This window comes from Schistosoma haematobium, chromosome ZW, assembly GCF_000699445.3.
Source record: "Schistosoma haematobium chromosome ZW, whole genome shotgun sequence".
Taxonomy (NCBI): Eukaryota; Metazoa; Platyhelminthes; class Trematoda; order Strigeidida; family Schistosomatidae; genus Schistosoma; species Schistosoma haematobium.
The window spans coordinates 43601756-43622237 of NC_067195.1; the positions used below are offsets into that span (position 1 = coordinate 43601756).

At 31.5% G+C, this 20482-nt stretch overlaps 1 protein-coding gene across 1 annotated transcript in view; it reads right to left on the reverse strand.

Annotated features, from left to right (window-relative positions):
- The window catches only part of GRIK1_3 (Glutamate receptor ionotropic, kainate 1), a 44370-nt gene that overhangs the window by 11645 nt on the left and 12243 nt on the right, over positions 1–20482 (reverse strand). Inside the window, exons 3-11 of the mRNA XM_051211480.1 lie at positions 17223–17390; positions 14315–14569; positions 13023–13198; positions 9425–9478; positions 8687–8875; positions 6624–6779; positions 4081–4194; positions 1820–1933; positions 867–1091 (exon numbers count right to left, since the gene is read on the reverse strand). Coding sequence (XP_051071544.1) covers positions 867–1091; positions 1820–1933; positions 4081–4194; positions 6624–6779; positions 8687–8875; positions 9425–9478; positions 13023–13198; positions 14315–14569; positions 17223–17390 — 1451 coding nt within the window. The remainder of the gene's footprint in view (positions 1–866; positions 1092–1819; positions 1934–4080; positions 4195–6623; positions 6780–8686; positions 8876–9424; positions 9479–13022; positions 13199–14314; positions 14570–17222; positions 17391–20482) is intronic.

Genomic DNA, 20482 nt, shown 5'->3' on the forward strand with positions numbered 1-20482 from the left:
AAAACAATTTTACATAAATTACCTGGTTAATTGATGAAAATATATATGATATTAAGTAATTCAAGACTATCCACAGGAAGTCCTCAACTTAATTTTATGCCATTTAGCTCTAAACAATACTTGTAAATTTTACGAAGCAAATATTTAATAAGGTATTCGTTAAACCGCTTCTCTCACTGGAATAGTCAAAGACGTTATCACTAAATATTTTGGAATGCGTTCAACAATAAGTACAGTGATGTTGAAACACTAAACTCAGTGCTCATTATATATCATGACCTTTTGAATTTCACTGGAATTAAGAATCAGAAAACAAGTTATTGGTTTCTACCAAGTAACTAAGTTTTGTATGATATACTTGAAGTCATAGCTAACATTTTATAGAGTGTCATATTTCACAAGTAGCAACAAAAACGCGAACCACAAAGTTCGGTAACTCCCAATTGGACTGTTAGGTGGAGTATGTAATACTCCTCTAAAGGTGTTTATAAGTACTCTGACGAATAAAAATGACCAACGGATTGTTTTGATGAACATATAAATTGGGTTGTTTGGTGCTATCAAACATAACGTGCGAAATAATGAGATTGTCAATTGGTTTAAAATTAAATTATTATTAAACAACACTGATTTCGAGATGGACAGAAAGTTTTAGTCCAAGAATATATCCTTTTTAATCTTTAATAAGTAGTTATGAGGTGTAAGTTGTCAAATCGATATGTTTCATACCTGACCTTCAACTCAGATTAAAGCAAGACAAACTTGAAAAATTAAATGTTCACTGACCATCTAATAATGAGATGACTATTTCAAAGTTTAAATACATGCACAATATGTATTCATATGCATATTTATTAAAGTCTTACACGAGTTCGTAACTCTTGTACCATTCCATCCCATGTTTCTACTCCATCTACAATTTTCATATTGCCATATGTTGAATCTGGTACTAAATTAATTGTATAGGTGAATTGTAAATCTTCACTGATGTAATTTAATAAACTGATACAAAATCCTTCCCAGTCCTTAGGATCTGTTGATTTCGGCTGGCCAGGTAGTGTTTTGCCTTTGTACATCATATAAGGTTTTTCCTATTATAATAAAACAAATTCATATCGATCAGTAACAACAACAGAATTGAGTAGTGAAACAATGAAAATAGGTTACACTAAATGAAAATTATCTTTAATCTACTTTTTAATATACAAGTAAAACTATCGAAATTTTTATGAAAAGACATTTGGTTTTGTGACAAAGTAGAACTAGCTGGAGAGCAACTGAAAATCTAGGATGCCTGGTCAGCTATTCGGTCCTGGTTTCGGACGGGTTAAGAGAGAACAAATAAGCCTGAATGAAATCAAGCCGAGAATCCTCTGATCTGTTAATCAGTATGATACTTTTAATCTTGTTGGTCTGTAAACAGGATTCAGCTTACTACATGTTCATTCATTTTACTGGTTTTTGAGTGCATATTCGTTTGTTGTAAATATTCGAGACTAAATTGATTAGTGGTTTTTGGCTTAGATATCCCTTACGCGAACAGTACACTATTGCTCATTTGACAAGTTTATCATGTATATCAATAATAGCTAACTGTGAAGTTAAAAGCCTGATGTTCATCAAATTTGTGTTTCAACAATTGGAGCACCAATACTTGGATTCAAATACATTCGTCGATGCAATTCAAAAAAATATATATGCTGTAGATTCAATTACTAACCATCATTTAAAATATATTATTATGACTACGGAAAAACTAGCTGATCAGGTGATAAACAACTGTTTTCATAAAAAATATAAATTTTAAAAATAAACTTACTTCTTGAGTAGTTATTCGTAAAACCTTTCCTTTCAATTCTGATTGATATTCTTGTTTAGTCAGGCTGAAATTTTTCGTAACCACCAATCCCTTGTCCATGTTCCAATAGCCGTACTGTTTAGCATACAAAATAAATTGAATAAGTGCATAACAGACATTATACATAATACAGAGAATCACTGAAAACTGTGGTTAGTTTAAAGATACGTTTGCTTACATCATATAAATAAAAGCATGCTGCACAATGTGAAACAAGAACTGCGAATTGATAATTTCACTTTTTCTAACCAAGTTTTTGAGATTACTTAGTGAAACTTGACAGTTTTACAAGTTACACTAAACGTTGTTATGTTTATCAGTAGTGTTTTTGATGTTTACAGATCATATTGTATTATAAACTTACCAGATTGTTTTAAATTTACGTTTACGCACTACTAACTGAAGCCTATTACTTTCATTTTTAAACGCAAGCATACATCCTGTTTAATTACTGAGTCTCTCCAGCGAATTCCCACACTTTCATCAAACTTAGTATTACTACAACGACAACAGCAACAACACATCTTCAGACTAAACACAAACATATCCATAGTTCGACGTTGTTAAAACTTCTAAACATGATTTGAATTTCATACTTATCACATTCATCTCAACAAGCATGATGTTAGTAGTAAGGGTTTAACGACTCAATTTAAGACTTGGGGTTTTGGAGCAAAAGTTATCGTTTTTTCTAAAATAAACCGAAAGACCACTTTATCTTTAAGTAGGGACATACAAACCTTCACATTCTCTGTATTATATTAATTTTATACAACCATATTCCGTATAGAAAAGTCTTCAAGTTATGATATTAAAAACAATCATTCTCATTTCCAAGGAGCATGAGCTTATTTGCCGTTTGGGGTGAAGCATCGTAATATTTTATTCATTTTGAAATCGAATACTTATAAAGTACATGTATAATGTGTTCATTAACTTTATTTCTTTTGAAGATTTCACTTTAAAAAATCGAGAGTATTTGAAATAAATCCGAATTGTTCCAAAATCAGTTCTGTATATGTGTGTAGATCCACACAGCTGATATGATTCAAACTAGTAAAAGACAGATGTTGATTGTCTCTTGATTTACGAAAATTCTTAAACTTATATCAGTTCGCATATATACGACACATCCCTATTCAACATAAGCCTTGACTATAGGAAAACTAAACAATCAAATATCAATGAGGTTCGCATACTGCAACAATGAAATTATGAATTCTAATTACTATTGCTATTAAGTCCATACATGAAATTACAAAATCACGCCTCATTTGCTTCATTTCACATGATCATTAAAACACTTTATATAGTCAAACTAGACAAAAATTTATGAACTTATCATTCAATTCTATAATTCGTTTCAAAAAGCTTATATCCTAAGACATATGAAGCTGATCATATTAACTTGTCACCATAAAAATATTAAAACAATCATATTTCATTATTTTCAAATGGCCTCAGAACCACAGTAAGTCACGCACATTTAAAAATAAAACACATATTAGTAATATGGATATCGATAATATCTTTCTGTTCACTAATACTACTTACTTCCTTACGCATGTTACCTCTCGTGGAGGAGCATACGCCGCCCACCGGCATTCTCACTAATACTATGCTTATTTTCTATTAGGATAACTGCAAACAAATAAGCTGATTGATGAATCTGTCAAAGTTAGTTAAAGATTATAAACGCCAATCAAACAGGATTATATATAAATGGGAGTGTTTGCTTTTTGTAGGAATATTCGCACTGACGTTTTAAAGAGATTAAAGCATAAATTTTACTTATCTTAACATTTATGTTTATGTCAGGTTACGTGAATAATCAACAATTTACTGCTTAGAAAATCACACTGATTTTTGTTGTTATTCTTTTCCGTAAGTTACACATAATTTTATCGACTAATTCCTGATACAGTAATTTCTTTATATAGTCAACAATTTTTATCGCCGACGTCGTACATAAACTTAAACAGCAGAAATTTCTTTTAAGCATTGTCATGTAAAGTGTTTTCTGGTGTATAATTAAACATTACCATTAAAATCATCAAGGACATTCGCATTATCTACAAATCAGGTATTAAAGCGACTTATTGATATTTCCATATTTCCTGTCTTATATATGTAGTGGAAAATAATCTACACTGTAATACTTATTTCACACATCGAATTCACTAGCAATTATGAATAGGCAGTAAAAGAATTGATTCCCATACCTCTTGAAAACCATTTCGACTTAATTCCAAAATAATCAAATGAGCATTAGAACGCCATCCATGTCCATCGAATTGAAATGGTCCAGTAAGGCCACGAAAACTAGTTGGATGAACCTTGATTGATTTTATATTAGAGAAATGAGACAAAGAGCATTAATCAAATAGTATTTTTATTAAGTGTTTAAGATGAATATTTGCTGAGACTTTAAAAATCAGTAAACACAATTAGTTTTAAAGGGGTTTTTACATGAAATTAATCTAATCCAGTCTACATTTAGTGACACAAGTAATTAGTAATCTTACGATCAATAAAAACTGAACTCTGTTACAAATATACATTAGAAATAGATGAATTTCTGGAGTAATTTCTAGTACGCAGTTATACGTAATGTAAAAGGGAGAAATAATATTGTCTAGGATATAAAATATTTGTTTAACAAAAAACGTTATCGACCAAACTTTGTATATTTTATCACTAATTCATCTGGAACAAATGAACTATTTTGCAGTCAACAGACAGTGATGTAAAATTTGCCATACAATTATTCATTTACTGATTACTGAATCATCAACATCACGACTCCACACAACCATAGAATATTTACGCATTTTTGGTGGTTTGATCAAGATCAATAAAAAAATCCGAATAATTAGGCGTTTCAAATACGGTAGATCCTAGATATTTTAGAAAAACAGTGAAACTAGTTTGACTTCTAGCCTGAAACCAAAGTAGGAATGAGCCCGGAAGTTTTGAATGGAGCTAAACATGACTGAATTTCTTAAACAAACAATAACCTTGCGATTAACATTATTTGAGACATGCTATGATCACTAGTAATTTAGATAATATTTTAATCTTTAAAATTTTCTAGAAAATATTTGCTGAAAGGGTTTCACATAGTGGCCTAATTCTGTTAACATTTCAATTAATTTTGCGCTCGTTATAGTGCATCAAATAAACCTTGGTAGTTTATATGAGACGCGGCTATTTTAAGTACAGAGTAAACTAACAAATAAATGGTTTCATGTGGTTGTTTAACAATATAATCCAGGATCAGGGTTTAATCCTATGGAAGATTCATCAGGTGAATGTATCTGGATCCTAATATTATTCTTAACATTGGCAATCAACTCAAAATTCAGTCCTAACAATCAAAAACGCAACAACACATATCCTTACTAATAATGATATAAACGAACAAATGGTTTCTTCCAATTGATAATTTTGGTCATTTAAAATATGGTAGTTTGAACTGACATTTATATCAGTACCGGTTGATGACTGACAGTATCTTGTAGTTTGAAGTCTGAATTTACCCATATGTCAGTAGTTTTTATAACCTTGATTATTTCGTGGTGTCTTTTTTCTATAATCAAACGACTACGCATCCTCATTATTTGACTTTAAGGCTGCAACAAATTGATCTCTACGAGACAACCATGAAACGCAATAGCAGTATAAAAAAAACATGGTATTCTCGTAACTGACACAAAGCTATAGTATGCAGTATGATGAAAACTAAGAACTATTTGACCTAGATTTTGAGTCAACAAAAGCAAAATAAACCCACATAAAAGCGTATCATATATCAAAGACTTTTAAAATTCATTAATCATTTTTGTTAAATGTACATCTATGCTGAGGAACAGCAAGCAATGTTTTCAATCCACTTGTATAATTGATTTTTCCCTACGTCAAAACTTGTTGATTCAATTAAACTGATCAACAATGTGTTTCGATATTCTTGAGGCAACTAAACAATGTAACATTATATCCCATGGGATAGTTATGTCCTCAACTATAAGAAAACAGACTAATCATAATTAGTAATCTCTAGAGTGTTGTTTTCCCTCTTTCATTTGTTATTAAAAACTATTTGACCGAAAAAATCATAGTTGCATATTTGTAAGAATATATGTGTGTTATTCTTTAAAGTCTTCTATTCATCGCATTCATAAAAATAGGTCTTTTTATGCTATACATTTTTATTACCAAGTTTTCACAGAATTAACATAAATATCGCTTTTAAAAGAGTAATACTTCAGTGATCATTCGAATTCCTACTTTTCAATTGTTCAGATTTAATGGCCGAATTCTTTCATTAGGTTAGTTATGAACTACATGATAGAGAAAACTGTATTACAGAATTGTGGGTCACTGTTTTATTAACTTTCTATATAGTTTTTTTTAAATATAGTATGCACACTATGAAGGATGAAGGCTCTGAGTTTAATTACAGATAGAATCGTTATGTTTTGTTGTAGATTTTACTTAAAGGATAAACCATAACACAACACTTCTTAGTCTCTGTTGATCTTCAATTATTGTTAATTCATGATAAAATCTGACATCACACTGAATGACGTGCTCGAACCTGTATTTCTAATTAACGGATTACAAGTTACTGTTTTCTCAACAACAAAAAGGCTCGTGAAATTAATGTACAGTATTAAAGTATGGTAATAAAGTTCTTTAATAGTATTTATGTTACTATTATTTAAATAAACGCAAAAGGAGTATTGATCATGAAACACCTACGTACAGCTTTTATATCATTGATCAATGTTAATCCTGGATTCCACACTCGATTAACGGAACATGAGAGACCAGCTGGTGGTAGAATATTTGTTGACCGGGAGGATGACAAAACACCCATTGCTAATAAACTTAAACCATCATACAAAAGTGCAGAATGTGTCTATAAAGACAATAGTTAAGAATCTTTTTAGTTATATTGTTATTATACCTAAAAATATAATATTATGAGATATTAATGACAAGAACAAATTCCCTTATTTACAATCTTTAAAAACCTGTCATAAAGCCCCAAGATGTTTAGGTAACGTTTCGATCAACAATTCAATTATGAAAATACATTTGGAGTTTAAACTCATTAAATTTTAACTTACCTCTATATGCAAAGAAACTTCATAGACATCAAATAAGCTGTGGTAATATAAATTACATTCTCTTGATAAAGATGAAGCAATTGTACCTTTTACCTTAGTGTGTAGTGTTTGACCATCCACAGGATAGTAATTGATGTTCAGTACCATTTCATATTTGATTGTCACTTTATTCATCATGTTTGTACTTGAATAAGGTCGACTAGATCACCTATCTTGTTATAATAAATGAATAAGCTTTTTAATCCTAACGAAAATCAAGTGTTATGAAACACACATTTATATGATTTCCATAATTTTCGTCTAAAATTTATTATTAAACTAGTTGTTTTTAAGGATTTTTCATCATTTTCGTGTGCGTGTCAACGTTTCAAAGGAAGTTTACGATTCTTTAAAAAAATATGGATGTTAGTCATTCAACATGATAGTTGTTTAACATCACTAAAACCTGTAACACTAATTGACTGACTACTTCACAAAAGTTGAAATTTACAAACTTTTTAAATGGATGCATATTTCTCTAGTAGTTATCCAAATGTAATAGGACTAAGTACTTAGGAAAATAGATCATATGAGATATATGAATTTAAAATGTTTGGTTTATTTTATTCACTAGGCTTACAGAACTTTTAAAAAAAAAACTTAGAATGACAGCTTATGAGTCAGTGTGAACTTCCATTTGTGTATTTTTAGAAATGTCAATTTAACGACCACACTTCACGTCTACATGCTATCGACTTGATTGTACGAAGTGTGTGACATTTAACCATACAATTCAAGGAATCCATACCAACAAATTAGGAACAAATTCAATCTTGATGTTATTCGTGAACCAAGTTTATCCATGTTTCTACGCAGACATATAGTAGTACGGTCTTTATTAAAATCCTGAAGAATGAATTATGACCGTATGGATTTCTTATTGTGTTGCTGATATTCTCGACCGTATTTGATCTGTCGTTGTTCTAAAAATATAGGCTCCATGAGGGAATTCAACGATACTGATAGTAATTACAGGTTGATTATATATTGGACAACAGCAGTTATTGATATCCAGGACACGCGTTACAAGTTATTTAGTATCTGTTGACCGGATGTACCGGGATTCCGGTGTTGACGCTCACATCGAGTCTCGAACCCAGGACTTCATATACTGAGTCTCCACTTCCTGGATGACACTTCTAGCATCTATCGAAAATATCATTAGCAAATTGTGACAACTTTTGTATCGATTTATGCACATTGCTCTCAATCTCACGTAAAACATTAAACAAAGTTTATACCCAAATCACCTATAATTAACGCGACTAAACCCAAAATATTTTTCTTACAAAATACGAATAAACTGATACTTTGAAAGGATTCAATCGGTTGTCTTTGCTAAAAAGAAAAATCAAAATAAAATGATCACTCCTATAATCTATAACTTCGCTTAGTTCATATTTGAATTACGTGTACGACAATAATTTTCTCATTGCGAAACCTACAATTTTCATCCAAGGAAAAATATGAAACGAAACGAAAAATATTATATGTACTCCACAGTGTTTTGATTTCTAATCTAGTTTACTTAATACTCAATGTAACCCATTAAGTGTATGTTTAACGCAAACTTCTGGATTTTCAAAACATAATAAAAAGTAAACAGCTTATGAGTTAGAATAATTTGATGAATTAAAACAAACACATTATAACTTACAGGACTTATACGTCGTGATGTTGAACTACGTGTAAAACGTTTATCTTGTAAAGCGGTTACACGTATATCATCAATTAAAGCAGCAACACCGTAACCAGAATCTTCATTCATAGGATGCAAAATAGTGAATGTTGTAATATTAGCTCCTTGAACGGATTCAAAAGCCTTTGGATCAACCAGTTGAACATCCTTAAGAAAAAATAAAATACGAACTTGGTAGACCTTTGAAATTGATAATAATCGAAATATTTATAAAGAGTAAGCTTGAAATGTCTTCTATCTTTATGATAACGACTTTGCTAGTTGTAAATATAAATAACTATATATCAGAATTTTTTTTTTGAATTTTGATCTATGTCTTTCAGTGACGTAATCGAAATTGTTATGGCCAAGCTATTATAACAATCTTACATTTTTTGTATAGTGAACACAATGTTTGTTAAACATAACTATCATTACATAATTAATAATAAGTTAATTTATTTTCCCATAAATAATCATATTCTATTTGACAAGAATTAAGAGCCTATCAGTGAACATTGTGACATGATATTGGATTTTTCATCGGTAGTACGTGTAAAAATAGTTATCCACTACACTGGAAATTCAGCTGAATTTAATGAAGGTTCGGTTCAGCAAAACTTTGGTCTATAGATGTTTACACATGTTTATGAGGACAGTAAAATACCATATCAGTCTCAGCGTCAATGAGATAGAAAAAGAAAATGAAATTCTTACCCAATCAGTAAATACATAACTGTAATATTGTGACGTCATATTGTATGCATTTGCCTTTAAAAGGAATAATTGGTAAAAAATTGGTTCAATTAACAAATTCAGAAAATGGAAACAAATTAAATTTTCTTGACAATATGACATCAACTGAAAAATCATTGAAAATCACGGAGTAATAAACATATATTGAATTCTAATTCTGTAGTCTTTAACAGTGAATGACTACAACTTGTTCAGAATCTAGCTCCAGTTCTGAGTTGTATAAAGATCAAGAAACTAATGTATCGTTAAGTTGGAAATTTATGGTCACCAGATTAAGCTTGAAATTTCGGAAAAACGTTTTTGAATTCCTAAGAAGCTACTAATTTTATAATTATACTACAACAATGCTACTCCAGAGACACAAACTGGTCAAAATGGGTTGTGTTTGTAATAAGATATAGAGTGTCTTCAGTTAATTCTGTCAAAGAAATGAAAAAGTACCACTCAAGTCCGTCAGCTCCCCCAATTTTATAACTGACATCAGTTAATAATGAAATTTATTTTTATAGTATAAACAGGCTTTCTACAATCAGATAAACATAAAATCCCCTTGCCTAAAATTCCTGTTTACATTAAAACAGAAGAACTTAAATAAAGTGATACTTTTTGGAAAAAATTTCGAACTATACAAGTTAAATGATTTGAAAAATATCATGATAAAAGAAACATTAACTGAAATCTTAAGAATATGCTTGTGTAATTTCAAACTTTCCAGACTTCAATTTCATGAACTTAGACAATCTTTGAATAACAAGAAACACTGGACCAGTATTTCTTCCTATCAGGAAACAGTTAAGTAGCGTATATTTACGATAACATTAAAAATTAAACCCACGACCTTTAGTCCTCTCAAATTATTGAGTTAGCACCTAACAGTTTATATTGCTCACTTCGGTCAACCAGAGAATACAGTTCGTTATTTACCTCAGTGAGTAGACTTTTGTGAGATAACCTCTTGACTAGATTTATAAGGGTTAGGCTGAGTAGAAAGTTCAAGCTCTGCCACTATTACTATGATTATTTTATACCGGAATATCACCTCTAAAATCCTTCATATTGGTAACAACTTTTCGTCGTTAACTGAAAACATAAAGTGATAGAAATCACGTCAATCTATTATACTCCCAATCAAAATATAAATAGATACCACACCTTTCCACAAATGATCATTTCATCTACCGACTTTATTTAACTGCACACTTAAATAGTAACTCACGTTAGTTTGTGGTAAACGTTAATTTTTATAGAATCGGTTTGTTTTAAAAAATTAAATGAGAACAACATGAATTGTAGATAACACAATTAAATAATTTTATGTCAATAAACTTTTCGTGTGATAAAAATTACTTGAATGAATAGTATACATAGAATCCAAGATACAAATTATCCTTTAGAGAACAGTAATTAGTATGAAAGACAAAATCATTGCTTTTGAATTTACTAATATCCTTGAAGAGAAAAGTGAATGGAATATGGAAATAAAATTTTGGAAGTGGAAGAGTGATGTTATGGATTATGTAATACTTCTAAAATGTGACTTACCAAGTAAAGCCCTTGATAAGATGCAAGATATAAGAGATCATAAAAAAAGTAAACCGATGAACACTTGGAACTGAGGTGATCCAAAGCAAAGCATAATTGACGACTGACTTTATGGAACTTTAAATTCTGTTTAGATCTTCTTATAACAGTAGATTTAACCAAGCGTAATAAATTCGAACTCCTTTGTTTATTACTAATCTTGAAAGACATTAAAATGCTAATATCAAACCTACTGGAACTTAAATGACGAGTACTTTCAATGCTGAAAAAAGTACTGTTCTTTTAGCCTCAACTTTTGTGGAATATACGCAAAGAAACGGACACCAACATTTCTCTGTGTTCCTACAGAATACGTACTTTGGCACCAACATATATATTGGTAGATACAAATGGAGGTAGCAAGTGACTTGGAATAAGAAATTTGTTTGGTATTGAGAAATTAGCTTAGGGGCTGGTGTTATATCCTAGTGAAGATTAAATTACGGGTAACTTCCGAAGACTATTAATGGACTAATATTCTGTAAATATTCTTACTTTATAACTATTCAATAATTAGATTATGTATATTTATATTCCTATTATTATAAGCTTCATTTTGATCCATAATTTATTATTATACGATTTACTGTCCCTAAATTATGCTCAGTTTATTAACTACTATCTCACACGTTTACAGCCACGTTTTGGCTTTATTGTGTAAAAATGTTATTTCCCATTTTAATGGTTTGCTGCTGTCTGTTTGTTTGATATATAAACCCAGTATGTTTGAAATATATGATTCGCATAGTGGAAGCTGGTATTCGTGTTTTGGACTCAATTGGACGGGTAGACGAGCATAGGACCAATAAGGACGCTAGGCTGCTCATACCAGTCAAACGTCAGTGGTTCGGCACCGTGCTAAGATTGTATAAGTCGTATTTCGATTGGCGGTTAAATTACATGATAAAAAGTCGGACATAAAGACACAGCAGCCGGATAAGTTCTTCTTAATGTGGTCTTTAATCTAAAATCAACTTTTCCAGCTACTTCATCATCCTTGACACTAAATCTTAGAAAGACAAACTTTTTATCAGCCTTTAAATACTCCACTTCCTTTATACTAGTCTTCGACACGTAGCTACGAATTTTCGCAGACGACTATTACCAAGTTAGCAACGTGTGGATGTAATTAATTCCTTCTAAATCTTATCATCTGAACTATTGGATAGAAGTCATTGACGTCAATACTGAAAAGGATCTCTTAAATGTCTAGTAATAGTTCGGAAATAGAGAAAATAATTTCACTAGACAATATAACGACAATCGTTCAAACATAAAGGAGGACAGAAATGTATAGTGGAACTTAGTGGGTTCTAATCGCAGTTAGAAAGTGGTAGAGAATAAATTTTTTCACATGATTTACTCAGCTGTTAGTTCAAAAGTGACTCTTTTTGAATAAATCTTAATCTCCTTATTTTCATGATTTTGCAAATTTCAATAGTGGACACAACTTCCTGTTTGGTGAATACAAAAAGTGTGACTTATGAAGTCGGACGTGACATATTATAACGAGCTCTATTTGTGTGATATCAACTATTAAGTTGAGCTTTTAGTGTTTGGTTAATTTCATCAGCCTTGAACAGTCTGATCAATGAAGCTTCTTTCCTCAATTTTCTTTACTGTGAAATTTATACAAAATTCATCAATATATTTGTTTACATACAACTAAGGATAGTTATTTTCTCGAATATATTTCTCTATCGTTCCACATCCAAATTCAAACTTCCTAGTGAAGTTAGTTTCCTATCTATATGTCCGAGTTTGAATCTCAAATATAACAGAAGTTTTAAAATTTCTAATTAGTTAAACTTGTTTGTTGGTGTTTTATTGACAAAAAGAGAGACCAAATACTATCAGTTCATTGTATTACCTTCAAATCATGTCGTTTTTTGTGTTGTTGAGATGCAGAATAATATTATTTCATTAGTAAATTATAATTATATTTAAGAAAGCAAAATGAAATTTAACAGTCACTTACAAGTGCTAAAAATTCTTGAATCTCCCAAAACGGTATATCCACAATAAAACGAAAATGTGTTTGAGTAATTTTAAACTGTTTAATTACATATTTTTGGTTATCATTAGATACATCCCATTTACGAAGCATCAATGGTTGATCGAATGTTCTCAATAGATAATCGAATTTCAATAAACCTAAAAGCACATTATTAAAGCATAATTACTTTGAAAGAATCAGTGAAACGATGTAATAACGTTATACCTATATCTTTCATGGACTATAATTTGAAATTCGGAATCGCTGTATTTTGATCCAGTGTTTACACGGTAATGTACTCACCATAAGACAGATCTGAATGCAAATTAGCATGGGATTGAGGGTGATATAAGTCTGGAATGCTTTGTGATTTTTGTGATGAAATGTTTGTAGAATTTTCTGAATCTGACAATTTACATCATAAACCAACTTTGGTAAAACTGTAAATGAAAACCAGAAAGCACGAGACATCTGTTTCTTCCTATCATAAAAATCCTTGTCAAAAAATGAACCTTGAACGCCATCAAAGATTTGATACCCAATGATTTAGCAGCTAATATCAGTCAATGATAAGGTCATCTTAAAATTATCGAGATTGCCATGGAATATTTCAACCAGTGAGGTAGTAGATGTAATGACATTTAAAAATACTGTCAAAGGTCACTATGAGCTAATTCCAATAATGAATTTGTTGTTCATCCTAGTACGTCATGGACATGTTCTTAAATTGTTTTCAAAGAATAATAGATGATAGATCATTGAGAAAAACTTCTAACCAATAAACTGTTTGACTTTCATTACGTCTTTTGAACGAATATCCTGGTATTCAGAAGAAACTGTTTTTTATGGACCGATCGTGTTGGTCGATTTCTTATTACCATTAAGGAATATTGACATATAGATTTGACAGAAAATTAACCTAACTCATGATATTTCAAAAATGTCGAGAACTTTAACACAGAAATTAATGCACTTAAAGTATGAACCCAGAGTAATAGGACCTTAAGTGAAACATGATTTTTGATTTACATGTATACGAACTGCACTATGCACCACATAACTAACTGTAGTCAATTAAGGCTGAAAAAATAAATTCTTTTTAGTTTTAGAAATATTTCAAACCGTAGAATGACACAGTTGGAAGCAGACTGATGATACTGTATTCAAAGTTTGCTTCGATACTGAGCAATTATTAAGTGTTGTTCTTGAAGAGGAATTTAGCCGACTACATGTTTATAATGAATAAAGCTCTCAAAGTTAATAAGCACACTTACTTTCTTCTCTAGAATAAATCACAGCAACTGTATCCCAATATTCCGCCTTCTGTACATAATCATATAAAGCTTGCCCAAATGCTAAATAATGTGGATGTACATTTAATGCATAACCGCGAGACGTTTGATGGTAACCCCAGTCAATTTGTAGGTGTGGTATACCGAACTGATTGCATAGAGCTTGTACAGCCGACGATGCGTGCGGTGTAGATGGCCCATAAATTGCGATAACTTGACGTTCAATTAACTGACAGGCTGTAATGTATTTGAAAAGAAGAGCCAAAATTATTACTTAAAGTTTGAATGTCCAAATAACTATATCAGTGAGTGAAGTTACTTTTCTATAATCTTTCTCATACAGTCGATTAAAACAGTGAATTAAACTTAAATCAAATGTTCTTGAATGGTAATAGCAGAGACATTAACGGCTATGTTAGTGGACTATAAGCATCTACTTGTAATTTATTAGTGACCTCATTTTCAAGCTTATTTCTCAATATTTGAGGCTTTTCATCTGGTTCACTAACACTGGCACTGTTACTACAACTAATAATAAGAATAATAATAATACCACTAACCAGTCTTCAACTATTTCAAGAGTACGGTTGACCTAAAGTTAAATCCTTGTATTAATAAAATTTAATATGAAAAGAGAAAAATTATAAATGAAATCAACAGCTGAAAATCTTGTTTATTTTTAGTAAAAGTAGAAAAAAAATCCCTTTGTAACTATATATCATGTTCTTAAAAAGAAAAACTGTAAAGATGAAATTCAAAGAAATTATCCTAATTTTCTAGCTTTATTATTCAAGTTTAAAGCAAAGAATTAACCTTTTGCCATTCAAAAAACCTAGTCACCATTACAAGAGTGAAGAATACAAGAAATCGCAATTACGAAGTTTCCTTTCTGAAATCAGGAAATAAGCAACTAGATACTTATGTATGAACATCTCATCTCCTCTTCTGTATAAAACAGCTATTTATGTCTACGAGTTGAAAAAATCTCAAAACATTTTTATAAGACAGAAAAGACTAAAATAATACGTACTTAAGTCTTTTTTCCGTACTAGTTATATCCATACATGTTGACAATAACTTAAACTTTACAGATAGCTGAGAGAATCTATTACATTCATAAAGGAGGTTGCTAAAGTCAAACGACTGCTAAAAAAAGAGATCAGTCACATTGCTAATAACTTAAATATATTTCCTCTCCTCCTTCCCTATTATTACTTTACTGATGTAACAGATTTGCATTGAAGTCCGATCATAAATAATTAATGATCAAGTACATTATAACATAAAAGATACTTTGGCTCAGTTAAAATTATTTTATATTTCTCCACAAAATACATAAATTAGGAATTTCCTTAGGAATGTTATGTGATTACTACTTCGGTGGAGCAAAATATTCAAGGTAAAGTGAAAAATATTCGACTATTTTGCTGTATATTTTGACTCCTCGTTTGACTAGATCACAGTATTTTTACTCTTTCCTGTAAACATATCTGTTAATTGAGAGTTAAACTCGCGTCTAACAATCCAAATTCCTACAATATCCTTAGTGGTGTATTGATAGTATGAGTCGTCCCTTCTCATCCCAACTCTAAACCATTTAGCAGTCATCGATGAGTAAACAAAGAGCTCACTATTCAAAATCTCTGCTGTTTTCAAGGTATAACTTATTCTATATCGATCGATGATTAAAACAATCTTAAATGACAGTTATACTTTACGATCTATACGGGACTTCATTTACGCCAGCACTTATCGACCATGTAGTTTGTGAATAGTCAATAAATATCAGTGTGATTTATATTAATAAACGTTGTGGTCAATCGACCAATAATAACAATTATTGTCCTAACATTCCGAGTTATTACTACTGGCAAAAAGTAGACATGAATCTATAGATACACTTAAAGATGAATTTTCTCATATCCGACGACAAAAATGGATAAAAACATTACCAGGCAATAATAAATGTTTTTATCAGAATGAGGATTTGTGAAGATTGTAGTAATTTTAATAGTTGAATTCATGAGTCGATCTAAGTTAGACCACCATTAGAAACCTGGAAGTACTGGACGGCCGTTTCATCCTCAGTAGTGCCCATCCACAATCCTGCATGAGGGACTCGAACTGTTGGTGAGTCACATGTACGACGAGACGGCCGTCCAGTGCTTCCAGGTTTTTACTGGCGGCCTAGCTTAGATAGATTCATGAATTAAATTATTAAAACTCATAGAGATCTACAAAATTTCAATTAGCAACTTACATAAAAAATTCTCATTTATGTTCGGTACACTTTTCAAGCTTGTGGTATATATTTTGCATTATTCCAGAAACCGTGTTTGTAAACTACAGTTTGTAAGATAAGTAAATTGTATGCTTAGCCTATATGAGATTGACATCACTTTACAACTCATTCTAAACAGTATAAATGATCACTATAAACAAATGATGGTTGGACATGAAGTTGAATGTGTCACAAAACTGTTCATTCGATCAGTTGCTAATCCACTGATCTATTTAAACGCAGTTTAGTATCATTCTAACATTTTAAAAATTATGAGTAATCTTAGTAAAATACCAAAGTATGGATACTTAACAAAGATAAAAAAATACTTTCAAACTGATCATATAACTGCTAATCTCATGGTTTGTGACAATTAATCGGTGTGTATCTAATAACCGAAATGAATAACAGGATACAGCAATATATATTTCTAATTCTATCTTTGATATAGATATAGAAACATGTTAAAGTATAATCATGAATAACTAGCTAATGTATGGTAGTCCATCAAAGATTACATTTGAAACAAAAATTATATATATATATATATATATATATATATATATATATATATATATATATATATATATATATAGCAGATTATAAAACCTTTTCGCGTTGCTTCGAAACTGTCATCTCCATCAATTGTTTCTATTATTGGTATTAATTGAAACCGGTGATTCGTTGAATCGTGCTGCTGTAATAGTTTGTTTGCTGCTTGTATACTTTTCTTGAAACATATTTCTTGAGCTACATCATCTTTTTTAATCAAAGCACCTATGAATAAAGAAAAATAAGATAGGAGAATAGAAAACAGAAGGGTTAATGTTTTTCTTTTGTATTCAGATTGATGAAAAAGAAAATTGATACTCATAATAAAGTCGGTGGTTCTAATTACTTAAAGCTTGCTGAGTGACCCAATAAACCTAGGCCTGTGAATACATACTGCTGAGGAGTTCAATAATAAGCCAAAATAATTGTTCAGTGCTCCTTTGATTTCAATGGTACCCCAAGTTTGACCAATCAATAGCAAATACCTCCTACGGACTAAATCATCCTAATAAAATCATTTTATTTAAAAGATATTTTTAAGTCAGTAGTTCTACATCAAAATCACTTATCGTCTCAATATATAAGAGAGGGTTAAAATCATCTTGTGACAACCATAGAAGAATTAGTTTAACTAATATAGTATCTAAAATACTAGCCTCAATAAGTATCGGACGCCTAACTGAGACTCGTGAACTGCAAACACGAGAGAATCAAGCTGGCTTCAGACCTGGTCGTGGCTGCATCGACCACATATTCACCATTCGTCAGGTTCTAGAACACAGGCATACTTATAGGCGTCCGACAGTGGTGGTCTTTCTTGACTTAAAAGCAGCATTCGACTCTACAGAACGAGAGGTTCTGTGGCAGTGTCTGTCATTGAAAGGCATACCTCAGAAGTACATAAACCTTGTAAAGGCTCTTTACTCGAACACTACTAGTCGAGTCAGAGCTTATGGCGAACTGTCATCTGCTTTTGCAACCTCAAGTGGTGTCTGTCAAGGCTGTCCACTTTACCCATTTTTGTTCAACTTCATCATAGACATATTGATGGGAATCAGGTTCTCGTAGAATGAATTTTCGGGAATCGATCTCCTTCCAGGATGTCCACTTATCGACTTAGAATACGCAGATGATATAGTCCTGTTTGGTGAAGACGCTGACAAAATGCAGAGTATTTTGATAGCACTGAGCAACAATGCCTGGATGTTTGGCATGCGTTCCTCTCCCTCCAGATACAAGTTGTTGCTTCAGGACTGGCCTCGTCAACACCTGAACTAAGCATAGGGAGTGAAGTAGTCGAACGCGTCGATAACTTCACATATCTTGGGATTCTGATCAGCCCTAATGGGTTGGTGTCTGACGAAATCTCAACACGAATTCGAAAAGCTAGTTTGGCTTTTGCCAATTTACGTCATCTATGGCGAAGGTGATATATCCGTCTATCAATTAAAGGACGAGTATACTGAGCGGCAGTCCGTTCTGTTTTAATTTACGGCAGCGAAACATGGCCATTAATAGTAGAAGATACTCGTAAGCTACTAGTATATGACCACAGATAACTTAGAAATATCGCTGGCGTCTTCTGGGATCATCGGGTAAGTAATTGTGAGGTTAGACGCAGGGTATTGGGGGATGATGGTAAATCAGTTGATGAGGTTGTGAATCTTCATCGACTGAGATGGTTGGGCCACGTGTTACATATGAATGAACACCAACTACCACGACGTGCAACGCTATCCGGTATTGGAAATGGTTGGAAGAAAGTTAGGGGCGGCCAAACCAAAACGTGGCATCAGTGCTTGAAGTCACTAACTTCTAGTCTGAGCCATGTTGGTAGATGCAGACTACTTGGTTGGGGTCCGCGCGACTATCGTAACCAATGGTTGGAGACTTGGTGACATGGCTCAGAATCGATCACAATGGCGTCGGTGTATACACTCCCTGTCTTCCCTTAAACTAAGAGGTTAAAATCACTTCATATCTTTCTTTCTACGAACTAATTCTTTCTTCCTGTACTATGTCCTTATATGCAATCTTTCTTTTATAAATTACCACCTCTGAATTAACTACTTTTATGAATCCGGTGTTCATCTTGTTGTGTTAATAAGGTATGGCAACTTGGACCGATGCATATATGTGCCTCGTCCTTCAGGTAAGACAAAATATTTTACAATAAAGAACAACTCTAAAATATATTTATGTTAAGTATTGGCTCAGTGCTGACTTTTCATGTAAGTTCTGAATTTCATTGTTCCAGACACTACAATAACTGATACTGAATTCTAGTTAAATCATATTTACTTCTAAAATTATAATTATTTAACTATATTGAATGACCACAAAATATCAGTCCTATACCACTGTACATTTACATATTGGATAAAAACTACAGTCATATTTGATAATGTTAAAATTAACTTCATTAGATGACACACGAAAATGTAACAACCTGCCTAGTTTATTGAAATTCGAACCTTATTTAATTATACATTTAGTTTACCACAATTTTAACTCTGATAAAAACAAAGTCAACAAATAATTTCACATCCTTTTTTGTTCATTTTACTGTTCATGTTAAAATATGGATTCGTGTTAAATTTCTATACCTTAGATTCAGATCTGATTATTTCTGAAACATACACGAAAACCGCATCTTCGTGCAGACAATTAAATTAACTTAATTGGAAATTGTTTCTCGTTAAATAAATTATTTATTTATAGAACATAGCTACAAGTGTTTGACAAACCCATCATTGTAAACTATAAAATATCATTTAATTCAGTGGCTTGTTGATATTCCATTCAGTTTGAAGACAGCGGTTGCCAATTGGTTAAGTACCGAAAGTAAGTAAGGAAAACCTTTCTCCTCATTTTAAATTGTTTAACAGGCTATACAGCATATGACCATATATTTGGTTCAGCTTCGGGCTGATTTCTCTATCTCTGGTGAAAGCTAACATAGAATTTTTCTTTAAATTCTGAAAAAAATAAGTCAATTCAGATGCTTGTGCATACTGATAACAATGGCAGAAATCCCAGTCTTTTTCTACCACTTTAAATTTGATCAAGAAAAAAATTAGTAATTTGACGCAAATACTATTCAAAGTTGATTACAATGGTTAGTTGTTCATTTTGAAAAATGGAATTAGCTAAATGTTAAATAAACCTAGAGTTTATTAATGTACATTTGTATATGGATTGTTGAGGCCATCTCTAAATAGAGGCTAAAGATATCTAGTGTATTTAGATGACTTAAAATGGACATCTACAAAATATATCAAAGAAAAACAATGATTAGTAAGATTGCTGGTATTTTG